Below are 17962 nucleotides of genomic sequence, written 5' to 3'. Positions count from 1 at the left end.
ACTGCTGCACGCCTCACACTGCTGCCCGCCACACACTGCTGCATGCTTCACACTGCTGCATTACTCACACTGCTGCATGCTGCACACTGATGCACGACTCACACTGCTGCACGCTTCACACTGCTGCACGCCTCACACTGCTGCACGCTGCACACTGCTGCACGCTACACACTGCTGCATGCCACACACTGCTGCACGCCTCACACTGCTGGACGCCTCACACTGCTGAACGCCACACAACATTGGGGAAAAACTGACAACAGGAGGAGCCAAATCTAACAAAATACAAAGGAAAAAGTCCGCTCCCTGGTACACTAAATCCCTAAAAGCCACGTTAAGAGAAGTGAAACTCCTGGAAAGAAAATGGCGACGCCATTATAAAAAGGAAGATAGGGAAAACTATAAGAATGTTAGGAAGAATTACCATACCTCGATCAAGTTGGCGAAAACTAACTATTACACCAACTTGATAGAATCGACCAACAACAATCAAAAAGAAATATTCCAAATAGTCAATGGCTTCAGAAAACCCAAAATACTATCACAGGAAATTCCACCATCCCAAGCCCTCTGCGACAAAATAGCGGAATATTTCGAACAGAAAATTACAAACTTTACAAAAGAGTTTCCACAGATCAGTCAACCAGCATTAAACACAGATGACCCTACCATCCTAACAGACTCACCTTATACTACCACATGGGATAATTTTACTTTGATTAATTCAACCGAGTCTGCTCAAGCTATCTCTAAATTGAACTCAGGCTCCCCTCTTGATCCCTGCCCACCCCTACTGCTCAAGGCTATAAAAGATGAGGTCAACCCAATTATAAACTCAATCCTGAACTCCTCCCTACAAACAGGAGACATCCCCGCTTGCTGGAAGGTCGCGGTAGTCAAACCCCTTCAGAAAAAAACTATTCAGGACCCTACGACACTCTCAAACCTCCGACCCATATCACTTCTTCCAGCACTATGCAAACTCACAGAGACATGTGTAAACAAACAACTCACTGCGTATCTAGAGAACAACAATTTGCTACATCCCAATCAAGCAGGTTTTCGCTCTCACCATTCAACTGAATCCGCCCTAATTTTCTCAACGGAAACTATCAGGGCCGCTCTGGATCAGGGCAAAAGAGCCGTCCTGATCCTACTGGATCTGTCTGCGGCATTCGACACGGTGTCCCATGATATTCTACTTCATCGCCTGAGTAGCGCAGGCATAGGGGGCACCGTGTTGAAATGGTTCACCAACTTCCTCAGACAAAGAAAACAGACTGTTCTCCTAGGTCCACATTACTCTGAGGCAAGAGAAGTTCAATCTGGGGTACCTCAGGGCTCTAGCTTAAGCCCTATATTGTTTAACCTATATATGGTCCCCCTAATGAAACTTATCTCCTCTTTTGCTATCAGCTCAATAGCCTATGCCGATGATACTCAACTAGTTGTAATCCTAGATGAGGATGCGGCAATTGCTGAACGTTCCCTCAGAGACTGTCTGAAGGCCACTTTCGAGTGGATGAACACAAACCACCTGAGATGCAACACTGCAAAGACGGAAATTCTACCCTTTGGGAAAAATAATCTGTTTTCTCCCCAAACCTGCTGGCCACCTAATGCTGAAGCCCCGCCGAGTACCATAAAGAGTGCCCGAAATTTAGGAATTAAAATTGACGAGGCACTATCCTTCAAGCAACAGACCAGTGAAGTGGCTGGCTCCTGTTTTAATATCATCAAAAGCCTTCGGAAATTCTTTGACTTCCTCCCCCTACCAGCAAGGAAAACGGTAGCAGTGGCATTGATTACATCTAGGTTGGACTATTGTAACGGACTGTATGTGGGTGCCAATAAGGCCCTCCTACATAAGCTGCAGATGGTGCAAAATACTGCAGCAAGGCTGGTGCTAAAAATGCCAAGAAAATCCTCAGCATCCGCAGCACTTGATACCCTCCACTGGCTCCCTATCCAAAAGAGAATCCTATTCAAACTATTGACCATCTCTTTCAGAGCATTCCATAAAAGAGGCCCTACCTACCTGACTAACAAATTTAATCGCTACCACCCCGGACGTCAACTAAGATCTGCTACGGCCAACCTAATGACTATTCCAAAGTTTCGATTGGCCACTAGAGGGGGAAAGTCCCTGGCGGTCAAAGGCTCGAGAGCCTGGAACACACTTCCACCTCAAATTCGTGAAATCTCCTGTGAGAGCAAATTCAGGAAAGCCATTAAAACCTGGATTTATAACCTAACTGCCACCACCTGCAAAACCCTGGTCTAATATCTACTTTAAGGGCTATTACATCTCCCTTCTGCCTACGATCCACACAAATTGAACCAAGCGCCAAGATGCTCCTCGGAGCGATAGAGCGCTATATAAAACCCCCTCAAACATAAACATAAACATAAACACCACCACATCACTCAGGGACACTACCATATCACTCTAGGACACCACCACATCCCTCTAGGACACCACCACATCACTCTAGGACACCACCACATCATTCAGGGACACCACCACATCTCTCAGGGACACCACCACATCACTCAGGGGCACCACCACATCACTCAGGGGCACCACTCAGGGGCACCACCCTATCACTCTGGGACACCACCACATCACTCTGGGACGCCACCACATCACTCTAATACACCACCACATCACTCAGCCCAACCACATCATCACTCAGCACCACAACATCATCACTCAGCACCACAAAAGAACTGTCCTTGCTTGCTACCAACAAGCATTGCGATACCCAATAGGACTCGCATTAGGAAAGTGTAAGCTCAAAATGAAACAATGCACAGGTTTAAGAATGATCTGAACTTGCCTTGCAATGGATGAATACAGTTATGTATGGTGAAATCATAGAGCCTAAGGATGACTAAATAAAGTTAAGAATAGGAACACAGGCAAAAACTGGAAGGCAGGGTTAAATATTTTGAATGTACAAATAAGGATTCAGGATTGAGTGTGAATATGGATAACAGTTATGTGCTAGATCTGCAATTAAACATTACTCTTACTAACAAAGCAAATCCTAATTCTTTACATTAAACCAAACATTTTATTAGATGTCAAATATATGTGAATCCTAGCCATATGCTTTTCAGCCTGGCCAGTGCAGACGTCAATTAAGGAGTTTAAAAATAAAGAAGGAAGTACATTGACTGAAGAGCAATCAGTTCTATTTAGATTAGTTTACAAGATGTATTTTGGATTAGCTATCAGATTGTGATGTGCAAGAGCAGTATTTACAAGAAGCAAAGTTATTGCAACGGTTGGGCGTTGTAAAAGAGGAGTTGAGGGCCCTCTTTCACAACATGAGGTTAAAAAAGCAATCCACTTTTTGAAATTAAGTTCAGCCCCAAGACTAGATGGCTATCGAGGCCTGTTGCTTAAGAAAACATCCAAGCCCTGATGAAACATGTAATAGTGTTATTCAATAATCGATTATTCTCTCTATTCTTTGCTTTAGTAAAGTTGAAGTAGACCATGATGTAGAAAGGTTATGAATATAAACGGATTTATGTAATTTTAATTGGAGTAGATGAGTGTAACCTCTATTTACAAATGATGATCGTAGGGTGTTTCAGGGGTTCTTCCCTTACATTCCAAAACAGTCAAGAAATCTGCATTATAAATTCATAAGATTAAGGATTCCAGAGAAACTTCAAGAAGACAGAAATCCTAAATCTCAATATCCCGCAGGAAGAGCTGAAGGAAGTGCAAATACCTACCACAGTAAACTAAGGCACAGGCAGTAGAAAATACTTTTGAACATTGATAACAAGGAACGATATATAATGCATTAGATAGAGTTGATGTCTACTAGGAATTTAAGGATATAGGAAAGTATGTTGACAGTTGTAGACATATGTTCATCTCGTGGATGCGGGGATAAATGGCTGTGAGGTTGACCATTTTACCCAGTCCTCTATATTTTACAAATCTATTTTATTATCCATATCCCTAGTAGAGATATGGATGTTACCACATACATATTTCAATTTATGTTGCTGGACGGCAGCAAGGAAAATATTAATGCTCCTGAGAAGCAGGAGGACTGGGATAGACTTACAATCTTGGAGATGAAGGTATCACTGCTGTGATATGTGGGTGACAAAGGAGGGAAAACACCAGAGTGTTGCTGTGTTAGACCAAGGAGCAATACTGAGGAAATACAAATTAGAATGGACTAATGGGAGGGGTGTGATGCAATATAATCTCATTTCATAAATTCTTATAAAGCACGTAGTACCAGGCGGCTTACAGTTTTCAAAACCTGCTGTAATTGATTACAGAATCCATAGCGTTAATTTAAGACACACACTGCTGACATGATCAGTTAATATCAAGTAGGCGGCTCAAACCTCCTGGGAAGCTGAACTCAGGAAGTGAATTCAATAATTATGGAGTTGTCAGAGTCTACATATCATCTATATGTTCAACAGGGGAAGGCTCAACCAAAATGCCTCTATTAGTGGTAGAACAGAGCAGTAAAACGGAAATGTATGACATTGACTATCTTAGACAGATAATGGCTAGGGTGCAGTAAAATAGACTCTGTGGTGCATAATTGGTGCACAGTGTCAAAGTTACAACAACTTCGGAGGCTAATTGTACTGTAATTGCATTACATAGAGAGTAATCCCCCTGACGAGGCGTTATATGCCTTCTATTGGGTCCTGACATCCATGAGCATCCACTGGACTGGGTGATCCACTCATGCAAGGAATATGGGAACCTGGGTGCCCTGTATCTACCTGGAAGTTACAAAGCTCAGTGTGAGCGTTTAAATTACTGCATATCTCAAAATGTATTTGTGCTAGTATGCTAAATTTGTAATGTGGGTTAATTGTTCTATTATTTTGGTTGTGTAATGTGCTAAACCCTGACAGGCATAAAAAATGAGTTCACGTTTATCCGTTAAATAAATGCAGAAATATACAAGTTATCACCTCATCTGTTCACAAAACACCAAATAAATATGGATGAATACCAATAAAATGTCTAAAAATTAATAATATGGATAAATGTGGACTGAAACGTTAAAAAAAAACCATCAAACTGAGAGCCCTACTTATCATGCAATAATTTATCAATTAAGATGTGTTGCGCAATTTACTCTTCTAGTGTAGTCAATCTGATGAGTGAGGAGAGAAGTTCAATCAATGTAAATTGGAAATGTTGGTGTCACAATTAATGTGATGTACGTATTCCTGTGCGAATTTTTCAGGAATAAAGGTGTGTATACACAATAATAGCTGAAGAGTTTTAAAACCTACTCATGCAGCAAGTTCCGTTCAGCTGTAAAGCATTTACAGATAAAGCACATGTTGTGCTAATTTTCACCGATAACTATGACATTTGCATTCGGCTTGCCCTATGGTCTGTGGACAAAATATAGGGATTGACAGTCAATGCAGAAATAAGCTGGACAGGTAGATTTTTAGGTATTAGCAAATTGTAGCGGAATGTCTTAAAAGTGATTGGGTGTTCTTTGCTGCAACCTTTATCCTCAGCTCAATTAAGGCCAGAAAAAGTATGGTGTTTTAATGAATTTTCCTTTTCTTTTTAAATTGTTAGAAAGCCGGTGGTGGACAGGATGATTCACGCACCCTGCACTTTATATTGTATATATTACTGAGTTTTTATTATGTAATTACATCACAGCAAAATTAGTGGCCTTTCATACTGGGGTTGTGCTTGTTTTTATTAGTTTTTTATCTGTTTTTATTTCAAATGTATATTTATAATGTATCTTCCGATCCAATGATGTCTATGTTTACTGTACCTAATAGCTGCTAATGTTTTAATTTGCTCACATGAAGTGACGTATTATGCTACACCTATGCACTTTCAAATCAACTACCCTTTAATAATGGTACTCAGTAAGAGTTGTACTATAGTGTACCCTCCCACGTTTGATTCCAGATGTACCCGTCTCTGTTTTTATAATGAATAGTTTTTTAGCTCGCTATGTATATTCTGTGATTTTATGGTTGATTGTCCCAACCGAATAAAGCTAATTTTGAATTGAATTGATTGGGTGTTCATTCCTGAGTCTGGATGTGTTTATTGGGAAGGCTGCTTCCTATTATTGTCTTATAGAAGCATCAAGATTTCCATTCGTACCGGGCCATTTCTCCACATGGTGAGACAGCAGCCAGGAATAGTTAGTTCTTTTGATAGTTAGTCTAGTCTTTGGCATTGGTTGCCTTGAAGATACTGTTGTATTCTATTAATTTGTTGTTGGTTGAAAGGTGGAGCTGCTGAAGCTTCTTCAATTTAACTGTAACGTTTTCATATTTGCTTCTACCCACAACCGTTTGGTTGCAACATTGAACACTGCATCGAGTAGGGCCAGAATGGAGTCAATACTGAAGAAGAACAGAACTTTAACGTTTCATATACAACATAAATATGTGGTTGGAAGGTGTCAAAATGTATACGCTGCTTTTATTGACTTCTCCACAGCTTTTCACCATGTGTACAGACCAACACAGTGGCGAACATTGTTTACATTAGATACACTAGAAAACCTACTGAGGTTGATTGTGGCTCTGCGTACACAAACATGGTGCAAAATATTGCTGCGGAAAATAAAGTTTTGTCTATTGATCAAAACACAAAATGGCTTGAAACAAGGATACCTATGAGCTCTTCTTCCTTTTCCTTGTATCTCTATGATTTATTGACGTGATATACAAACCTGAAGAATTTTCCACGAAATATAGGGTCCAACTCAAGTGCATATTTTAATGTATGCTAATGATGTGGTTCTGTTTGAGTAAACACTAATAGACTGTCAATGTAGTTTGACGGAGATGAATCACTATGTTCAAAAACACTTTTTGAAGATTAATATTTCTAAAATCAAGGTTTTAGCCTTCAGGGGAAAGAAACAAAGTATATTGTATAATTGGACCTAGGGTCAGGAAAACCTTTAGGCAGTAAAAAGAAATTACATATTTGGGCAGAATTTTTCAAGGGACTTAAGTAATAAGCATCATTTACCCAATTAGTAAGTAAGGTTTTGGAGAAAGATCTTCCATTGTCCAATAAATGACTATAAAATAAGTATACCCCCACCCTGAGTTATACATTAGAATATAACCCAAATTCAAAATGGTCTTTTATAAACACCTACGAAGTGAAGATTCTACAACATGTGTACACTTTATGAATACCAATCCCTATTCATACATTGCAATTAGAACTTGGATTATCTAGCATATGTATCCAAGCACTTACTAAAATTATTTGATGGGGATATTGTTTATTACATGCCAAAGAGGGATCTCTGAGAGCACTTTTATATGAGAATTTGATAAGGAACCCCAGTAATAAAAAAAACTTTACTTCAAATGTACAATTCCTACTAGACAAGTTAGGGTGCAAATCGGAGTTACTTCAAACATGGACCCCAGGTCATCTGCAACTATTTTTGAAACCCCATATTATCACAGTCGGGCCATATGCTTGATGTAAACTATTGTGCACAACTAAAACATTATAAACCTTTCTCTGCTATTGTATTATCCATGTAGGCCAGCCCTATCTTTCCTTTTTCTATTGATGCAATTAATGATAATAATAGGAAACTTGCCTCTTAAATTCTTGATGGGCAGGACAAACCAGTGACCTAAATTGTGATTTGTGTCTTGAAGTCAATCAAGATCTGTTCCATGCTTTGCAACTATATTCAACATCTTCCGATATTCAAAGATAGTACTAAGGGCTCATTATGATGGCGGGCAGACATCAGTCCACCTGCCATCATAGCAGTGCTGGAACCGCCCCTCAGACGTGCTTCGGTCCCACCAGTGCAATTACGATGCGCCCGCCATACTGGCGCGCCCATCTTGACCTTTTAACATTGGGGACGGTGCTGCTTGCTGAAGCACCGTCCGCAATGTCAAAAGAGCATGCACAGCATTTCCCTGCACCACGTGGTACCTGCCACATGGTGCATGAAACTGCACCCAGTGCAACCCCCCCACACAGAGAGGGGGCCCGCAACGGGTCCAGAAAGCCAGTCTCCCGCTACAAAAAGACAGGCGAAAGGCATACCATAATCCCTACGGCAGTGTCTGCACGGCACCGCTGCAATGTTTCCCCGGTTCTTGTTGGTGGGCGGAAAAGGACTGCCTTCCGGAACCATGGCGGGCGAACTTTCTGTCCGCTGCTGTACCATTGGGATTCCCACCGCCATCCTAATTTGGCGGTGGGAATTTTCTGCATGATGGCGGAAGGACCGCTGTCCTGCTGCCATCATAATGAGCCCCTTAGATCCAATCATTTTTAAATATAAGATAAATATTTATAATGAACTCATTAATTTTGCAGTGAATCCACGAATAAGCAAGTATGTTACAGTTTGTTTACATTGCTTAAGAGTTTTTTGAAAATATTTTAGAGATAGCCATATTTTGATATAATGAAATAATAAAAGGTTTTACTTAATATTTATATCATCGTCATTAAAAATGCTTTATTTCGGTTTAAAAAACTGAAGAGCTATATACAAGAATTCAAAAAATCTGATGTAACACAGTTTCATGTTCATGGTATCAACAAAATACATCATAACACAATGGAGTCGACCAAGGACAAAGGAATGTATCAGGAAGGTTGTACCAAAAACACAGTCCAGTGACGAAAACCTTAGTATTAGAATGCTATGCCTACAATAAGTGTTTGGAAATCTTCAGGTAAGACCTAAAGTGTACACTCCTCGGGCCCTATTATATACTTATTCCGGCCAATCAGGGTTAAGTATGCCAGGGTCTAAAAGTCACATGTGAACATAAAATTAGTAGCATCAGAATACATTCACAATATAAAATAATACATTCATAGCAAAAATTCAAACAAAGTTCAATAGTTTTTATTTATTTATGTTGTATTACTCATTCCTATTTTTGACCTCAGTCGAGCCCTAAATCAACTAATTAATAAACTTGAGTTGACCTGACTTGTACTTGCACAACATGTAGGTTTCATTGTCTCTCAATCTGTCCTAATTAACCTGCTCGCCACTTAACACATGGCACCACTGTGACCTGGCAGCAGCAAATCCTGGTGCGCTTTCAGTAGAACCCCCCATTGTAACCTTTCCACATCACTTAACCCCTTTTTTGCTTGTCACCCTCCAGTTAATGTGGGCAGATTACACCTCACTCGTTTAATAATCCCATCCTCTGCAACACACTTTGACAGAATGATTGATATATGAACCTTTGCTGAATACTCAGAGGCTTTCTATGCATAGGCAAAAGAACCAGATGAGGGGACACGTATGGATGGGTGGGAGTCAATCTAGAGAAGGCGAGTGGGTGACGGTACTTTCGAACCAACCAAAGGCAGACGGAAGGAAGAATGTGCAATGAGGGAATAGTAAGTATTGTAATTCGTACTCATGCTCAGGATGGAACATGCTATGAGATCATGAAAGAACAAGCATTGAAACATCATGCGACCAGTAGCACAAGTCCATTATGAAGATTGCAATTGAGAAACCAAATGCAAAGCATAATACATTCAGGATGGATCTCAAAATCCACCTACTCAGCCAAGCTTAGCAAGAATAATGAACAGCCTTCATCGAGTCCACTCCTTCAACAGCAGTTCTATTTCATTATCTCCGCAAAGCTCCAAAAAGCAGGCCTATTGAGCATATGGCACTACAAAACACTCGAAGCAATGTAGCCTTGTAGCAAGGGATGTGTTCTCCGAGATGGCAGTTTATATCGAAATACTACAGACTACATCCAAATGAGCACTGACAGCGCATCTACCACAAATAATGCCATTCTTCAGATAGACAGATTCTAATTAAACATTTATCGGGCACATCTCTTAGCAGGGACAATCAATAATTACTTGATCAAGGACACGGACAAGATATATTTTAAACCACAACAGATCACAGGCTAGCTTGTTTACATTCCATCACACACCCTTGCTGAGCCCCACAGCCAGTGTCTGAACTCATAATGTTATATTTTCAGGAGCATTTCCAAGCTCGTGCGTTGGATGTGTGCAAGGTGAGGGATAAAAGGCATGGCTCCGTGGAGGAAACTGAAGATCAGATGGCTTACACTGCCTATGCAGTCCCAGTAATAGACATATCAAGTGCATGTAAATAAATATTCAGAAGAGAAACGTGTTCTTTTTGACATCTTATTTTGATGATGTTTTCATTCCACTGGGTTTCCAACTACCTGGCATTTCCATGTGATTTATTTCACAGGCGTTGGTTCATTTGTATGCATTGTTCTATCATCATTCAGGGCAACATCACATCTCCTCTCACGGAAGAAACACTTATTTTTTCTGTCGACCATCATGTTGCCATCCATCCGCTGCGCTCATTACTTGTTGTATTGGTACCATCCATCTCGAGGCTCCCTGCACCCCCAATAATGGTCATTGTGTATTTAACAATGGAAACATTCACCCTTCAACAAACGCACCGAATCTATTAGCAGCAGAACAGATCACAATACAAGTATTGTGTTGAAATGTATTGAAATTGTATTTATGTAGCAATTACTACCCCTGATGAGGCGCTGGATGGCATGTTTCAAGCCCAAAATGTGAGACTAAAACTCAACAGCTTGATGGAATGAGAAGAAATAAAAGCAACCGTGTAGCCATCGCGTGCCCTGCAATCCTGGAGGCATTTCACATTTCAGTAGCTTCCCGACTGTCACTGCTGGCGTTGTGAACAAAATGCTACGTCTGTTAGTAGAAGATCAACAACAAAGCCAGGCTCCCTTTCAAATGAATCTCAAAAATAGGTTCACTCGATAGCTGCACAACGTGGTGCCGGCTGGACACGATCGGCTCGTGCCCCTTGGTAGAGGAGGGACCTTTACACGCGCTGACACGACAAGGCCTCACCTTGTACCACTCCAGCGGTGCCTGCAATGGGTGTCAATATCATGTGATTCGTGTAATTTGAGAGCGAATCTGACCAGAATAGAAAGCCGGAGCGGGGCCTGCAGTGCTCGCGTGCCTCGCTCCCCTCGGGCTCTGAGCTCCTCGTGTGCTTGATGAGACTGCAGTGCCGGAGCAGCAGGGACAGACTCACTGCCTAGGAGGGCAGGGGCCCTGGCAATCTGGGAGCACGTGCGCCCACCCACGCCAGGGGTCGCGTGCCCACTGAAGGGGGAGGAGCCACAGGGAAGTGGAACCACTGTCTCTGCTGAGAGGGCACTTTCCTTTCAGGCCGTCACTCCGGCGGCCAGGGGTGGGGCAGGAGTATCAGGTGTGGGAGAGAAATGGATAAGCCGCACAAGACACCGGTGTCCGGCCAAAGCCTCAGCTATAATCCCCCAGAGCACCCCCCGCTATTCCACAGCGAGGACAGAAAAGTCTTGGGCATAAAATATCACAGGACAGGCGTCTGTGGCAACTCTGTGCTGGAAGGGCAGAATTCGTAAAGGAGGCCAAAAGGAGTAAAACAGGGTTAACGAGGAAAGGGAGGACACATAGGTGCAAAGGGGACCACGAAAAAGCCACTTGGGGGTTCGGTGGAGGCGTCTGCGCCATACTTCCCTACATGGAAATAGAAATAGAGAAAATTAATGTGAAGTAGCAGAGATTTAACAAGGGACCTGGAAATTACCTAAGAAAAAAGGCCAAAGCTTGAAAAATAAATGGAAAACATCAAACTTGGTAAGAAAGCCTGAAAGATAAATGAAAAACAACAAACTTGGTACGAGGAAGACCTGCAACACTGACAGGGAAACGTAGAAACAGAATTGTAACACTCATGTCAAAGGAACAATGAACAAAATGCGGTTGAAATGTCGATATCTAACAACAGCATTTCCTTCTTTATCAGAGGGAATGTCGCGAATATCAAAATTAAACTGTAATTCACGACCGTGTTCAACTGTCAATCACCAAAAGATCCCTTCAAAGCAAATATGACGGCCTGCCAGCAAATACCGTACACCCACCATCAACATTTCCGAAGCAGAACCAGGTTTGGGGGAAAGGGCTGGGAACTGTGCTCAGGGGACAATTGTGAATTTCAGGCATTGATGTATAATGAACCAATCTGTGGCTTCGAGAGGAGGCTGAAAGGAAATGGGAAATTGATAAATATGAACCAGGCACCTGAAACGGTTGTGACAGGTAGTTATTCTTACTGCGCACTTTCAACGGCACAAAAATGATACCCTTACTGAGGTGTTTCAATCACTGGGGCCAGGCCTCTGCATTGTGTTTCTAGTATACGTGTTTCTGAGGTGTGTGTGCTGTGATGCCCCCGGTGAAGACTAGCAAAATTCACATGCAAAAATGTGTTCTCAGCAAAAAAAAAAGAGAGAGCAGCTCTTAATATGAGGATTAAGGTCTACTGTGTGCTGAGGCGGAGGGGATTCTTATTCCTACCCTTCTTTTCCTACATTTTCCTTTTCAGTTCGACATTCCTGCTAGCTAAAGCCCCAACATTGGAAGCCCATCAATCTGAGATGGGCAAGCCGGATTTCTTTTGATTTGGCTGCCCCAGGAGCATTCAGAAGAGGGTCAAATGAATTACAGTTTTGATTAGATGTCTGAGTGCAGAAAACGTGCACGTATTACAAGACACGGGGAGCTAAAGTGAAATAAAAGCACGCTGATTATTACTATCAGCAGCTGCTTTCGACGGAAAAAACATGCTTCTGCAGAAAACCTCCCTCCCTCCGGGGTAGCTGCTCCATATCCTTTCAAATGAAAGCACTACCGACCTCGGCTCCTAAAAATAAATCGCTTTCTGCTGTGGCGACGACAGCAGCGCTGCTGGACGGAGAACGCGTTGATTTCCTAAGCTCGATGGGAAATCGAGGGACCATTTTCCTATGAGGAAAAATGACCATTCACAAATGAAACCATGGACGGTGTGGCATCCGTAAGGGCTACCATTCATAAAAAAGCTACTGATGCTTAGTGTACGAGAGGCGGACGGGAGGCAGGGCATGTCGACGATCTACTCATACTACGCCACCAAGGAGGCTGCCAACAGCCCCTTGCTCGCCCATGCTGCCTTGGTAGAGAGGTTCATTCGTTTCGATAGATTTTTAGAGTGGGAATGATCTTTTATCAGCACGAGAGTGTGTAGAATGAAGGGGTACCCACAGGGGCGGGCTCGAAGGCACGAGGCTGAAGATAAGGACTAGGACGAGGCATTTCACTGATGTGCTTGGCTACACCTTTCTCTTCATTCAGATTATCTGGCAGCTACATCAACATGGAGAAAGGTGTTCTAAGCTTGTAAAGGGTCAGGAGTAGTTGAGACGTGCATGAAACAGTAGTAAGCGCAGTAGCCAGCAGTGGTGTGAAATGATGGCGTGCTTCATGGAAATGCAACCCAGGCTCAGTGGCCGTGGAGAAGGGATGGGAAGGATGGGGTGCTGTAGGCTGGGAAGCCTCTTGCAGTCAGCCCATGGCAGGCGATGGAATGAGGCAAGTAACTGACTTCGGCCTCACGTGAGGCTCTGCATGATCCTAATGGGCATGGGGAGCAATGGAGGTTACTGGCAGCCCCCCCCCCCCCCCCCCCGCCCAGAACTGCTCCTGCTGACTTAAGATACAATGATTCTTACCTTCACACGTCCACAGAAGTGCACTGACAAGGCACGTGAGGTACAATACTCATACACTGGAGTGCACTGTACATGCATGCCATGTTCAATCTTTGTGAATGTGGGCGGCATAATTTATGGACTACAAGAACCCAGAGCTGTAGTGTGTAGTTGTGGTATAGGGTGCCACTCATATGTGTTATGTACATTAGGTGAAGGATGCTCCTCCACCACGCACCCATCCACGATGAAGGGAGTATACATATCTGCTGGAGGAAGTGCTGTTAGTCAGTCCTGCACAAGAGGGTTAGGGCACACTGTTCTCAATGCCCCTGGCTGATCTGATGACGTGGGCTGAATATAGCGACCCTCTGACACTTACACTGTATTTAAGATGTAGGAAGTAGTTCACTATTGCTATTGCAATGCATGTGAGATCTAGGGAGCAGTGCTCCCGAGATGATCTAGAAAGGAGGGCCCTGTTGGAATGTAGTGTGTGTGCACGTGAGATGTGGGAGTAGTGCCCCACGCCCTCCCCCCGGGATGTATTGTGCAATGCCCTTGGAGATTTGCAGTACATCCGAGATACAGAGCGCCATGGCCCTCTGGAATTTACGATGCAGTTTATTGAAGCTTCAGGGAGCAATACTGGGTTGTACTATGCTTAAAATGTAGATGCAGGAGAGCACCTTAGGACTGCCCTGTGTGAATTAGGTGTAGGGCAGCCCCTCCACACTTTTTTATTATATACAGGGAGCTCGGCTGGGATGGTATGTGTATATGAATTGTAGGAAGGGTGCCCAGTGGAATGGTGTGTGTAGAATGGAGTATAGAGCAGATATCCTGTCACCCGGGATTCCAATATGTACAGAAGATTTGGTCTGTGATACTGGTATGATTTGTAGGGACAGGGGCTCATGGGCTTCAGTGTGCATGTAAAATGGAAGCAGCAGCTCCTACATGCTTGTACTGTGTGTGTGAGGTGCAACTAGCGTGGCCCTCCTGGAGCGTAAGGTATAGGAAACCGTAGGGGCTATACTGTTTGTGTGTGTAAAGAACATGAAACCGAGCACCGCCATCTATACTGTAGATATTTATGGATTAGAGAGCAGCACTCTTCCGGGCTGTACTGTACATGTGAGATGTAGGACACCATGCAGGCAGAGCTGTAATACCTGCCCGAAACGTAGGGAGCAGCTTCCTACCTCGGATAGCCGTTTAATTCAGGCGAGCCCTGCCCCGAGCAGAGCTGCGGATAGGAGGAGTAGAGAACACGCCCCCTGGGTTGTATTGAGCAAGCAAAGCGTAAGGGAAAGTGACTCCAAGGACTGCACTGTGCATGTGAGTGCGTGGCTCATCATCACCTCTGGCTGTACTGTGAATCTGAGGGCTACGAGTAGTGCCCCCATTGCCTCTAGGTCAGTATTGCGCATGTGGTGAGTAGTGAGCATGTGGTGAGTAGTGCCCCCACGTCTGCACTGGGTGTAAGGAGCAATGCCGCACCCAGTGACTGGCCTATGCATCTGCCATGTAGTGTTCAAAGCACAAATATGCACTCTGCTTGTGAGGTGTATGTGCCAGTCCTCCAGTGGGGCTCTGTTTAAGCAGTGTAGGGGCAGTCTCCAGTGATGGACTATGGTGTTAGAGAGCAGTGCCCTGCGAAATGTACTGTGTGCTTGGGGCACAGTGAACAGAGCCCCAACAGACTGTACTATATATGGTTGGTGTAGGAAGCAGCGTTCCCGAGGCACTGCTGTGAAATTGCCCTTGCATCTCAGACTATACTGTTTGTCAGATGTGTATGACGAGGCCCTAATGGAGTATTGTGTACGTGAACTTTAAGGTAACTCCTTAGAGAGGAAGGCAAAGGAAAATGGGCACATGGGTGTGCATGGACACCTACACTGATGCAGCCTGCGTTGACACATGTACTCATTTTATTCCTGAGGTTCGGAGCCTCCGGAAACAGCTTACTGCCGTACTCTACTATAAGGAACCATGCCGGTCACTGCCGCTTCCTCACCTGCTCTGCTGTAGGCTAACCGCGCTGGGCCCGGGGAGCTGTCCATGGCCGGGTGCTGAAGGCGCCTTCCCTGCTGCTGATGGTGTGGCTGGAGCGCCGGGTGTCGGCTGCCCGCCCTCTCCCCCTTCCAGGCTGGCTTCGTTGCCCATGGCGGCAGCTTCGGCCCTGGAAGAGCTTGGGGGCCCGGGAAGCAGCGACAGCAGAGACCGACACCGAAGCGAGCCTCAGCGAAGCGCCTCCTCCGCCATCAGCGAGCCTCCATCGCTAGCTCTCTTGGCTAGTCCTCCGCTGGCGACATTGCGCATGCGCGCTCCCCTCCTCCTTCCACCACCTGCGCCGGGCGCGAGCTCATTGAATGGTTGTACTCGACTGCTGTCAGCGTACGCTCGCGCCGGCTCCGGACTCAGGTGCTGGGCGCGCGACCTGGAGCAGGCGCCCTTGGTGCCATTGGAAATCGCTCAAACACAACCATCTCCATCCGCGCATGGGCAGTGCACAGTCACAGAGGCGACCTTGTTAAAGTCAGGCAAAACGTCAGTAGGTGTACCAGTCTTCTGTGGCAGAGGCGGTATAGGACGTTCATCAACTCCTGACCTTTTGCCTGACTGAAATATGGCCGTTGCTGTGGTACGGTTTCCCCGTGCACTCTCACTCTCCGAGAGGACTGTGCTATATTTGTTGGTATATAATAGGCGCGACCCTTCTAGTTGCAGAGCTATTTGACCTACATAAGTGTAGACCTGTGCCGTAAGGTAACATTGTAAATAAAGCTGTAGCTTGAGACTAGCTCAATATGAGTCCCGGTTCTAGGGTGGGACAGGTGGCCTCCCAAAATAGCCTCGTGCTCCCCCAATGCACTTCCATCAAGGAAAAAACATCTTATGTTCTTATCCTAAAGGTCATGCAGCCTCGCCATCATACTCTAATTGTGTAACTTTTATCTGTAATACCAATGCAATTGGCCACTTTAAGTTGCTGGTGACAGGGGTGAGGTCCAAGGGGATCGTTGCTATTACTGTGCATGTGTCAAAGGGGGGAGAAGTACCTGAGACACTCCCCCCTATACGGAGGCCGCAAGCTCCCCTCACACCAGTAATTAGGAAATAAAAAATGTTTTATGGCAGAAACCGTGTGAAGGATTTCCTCACTGTAAGGAAAGTTAGTGAAAATAAGTATACAACCAGGATATATATTAGGACTTACTTTCCATAGGAAATCTACAACATTCTATTTGGAATAACTTTGGCGTCAATGGACGAATCTTCGCAAATTTCTCCAAGAAAATGGCCTTCTCGGTTCCACTTCTTCCCTGAAAATTTGGGGGAGATTCGTCAAGTGGGGGCCGAGAAAAAAGGGGGGTACCAAAACGTGTTTTCCCCATGCAACATTAAAACTGTCTCGCAGAGTCTGGAGTTGAGATTTTTTCTTGAAAAGTCAGACGTAGCTGTACAAGCTCCTTGCGTCACTTTTCCCATGTTAAAAGTGACACAAAAGTGGCGTAATAAGCTTGTAGATCTGTTTGTCAGACTGTTGTAACCTATGTGTTGTCACTGCTCGGAGCTAATTTAACCTTTTAGACAGTGAAGCTGGTGCAACTACCCACTCACTTCTTTCACAGATAATTTGTTGTTGTTTCGGAAACAAAATTGTTTGTCACCTAGTGCCATTGGCATGATTTAAACATGGTGCTCTACGTGTGGAAGAAGCCTTCACTGTAATCAAAAGAGTTAATCATTTCAATTCAGATAAGGTTGTTTAGAGCAGAGTGGATATAGCAGCGTCCAAATCTTTAAAAAAGAAAGAGAAATGATGTGAGAGAGTAAGACAGAGAAAGGGAAAAAAGGATATTTAAACGTGGGAGAGACACACACAACAGGGGAGGGGTACCTGAAGCCAGAGCCGCAACCAGTCAAAAATGACGGGGGTGGGGGGGCTAGAAAATATTTGCGGTGGGGGCTTTAGTTTAAGCAAAAAGAAGAGTGGAGCTGCAGCCTCATTAATAAGCAGAATGTCTTTAACAGACCTGTCACGTACTCAGGTGCGAGTGTGTGTGGGCCTAGGAAGCTATCTCATCCTTGCTGAAGCCCCGTTAGCCCAATGTTTTTTTGCGCCTGCTGCATACTACATTTTCTCTCCTTTGACAGATAACTTGTCGTTGTTTCAGAAGCAAGCTTGTTTGCTCACCTTGTGCTATTGCCGTTGTCCGTGTTACATAATCCATCCTGAAGCTGTACATCTAAAAGATATTAAAAGAAAGATGTTATGATTGGTAATTCTTGCTATATTAATTTGGAGTTAGATAATATCGCGCTTTTATAGACGTTTGATTGTCAGATTTCTACGAAC

General features: G+C 44.1%; 1 protein-coding gene across 1 annotated transcript in view; it reads right to left on the bottom strand.

Moving 5' to 3' along the window:
* The window catches only part of BSN (bassoon presynaptic cytomatrix protein), a 767226-nt gene extending 751461 nt beyond the window's left edge, over positions 1–15765 (bottom strand). Inside the window, exon 1 of the mRNA XM_086939535.1 lies at positions 15617–15765. Coding sequence (XP_086795661.1) covers positions 15617–15765 — 149 coding nt within the window. The remainder of the gene's footprint in view (positions 1–15616) is intronic.
* Positions 15766–17962: the final 2197 nt, after the last annotated feature.

This window comes from Lissotriton vulgaris, chromosome 9, assembly GCF_964263255.1.
Source record: "Lissotriton vulgaris chromosome 9, aLisVul1.2, whole genome shotgun sequence".
Classification (NCBI taxonomy): Eukaryota; Metazoa; Chordata; class Amphibia; order Caudata; family Salamandridae; genus Lissotriton; species Lissotriton vulgaris.
Note: the sequence above shows the minus strand (reverse complement) of the source record. Positions and strands in the feature narration are given on the sequence as shown.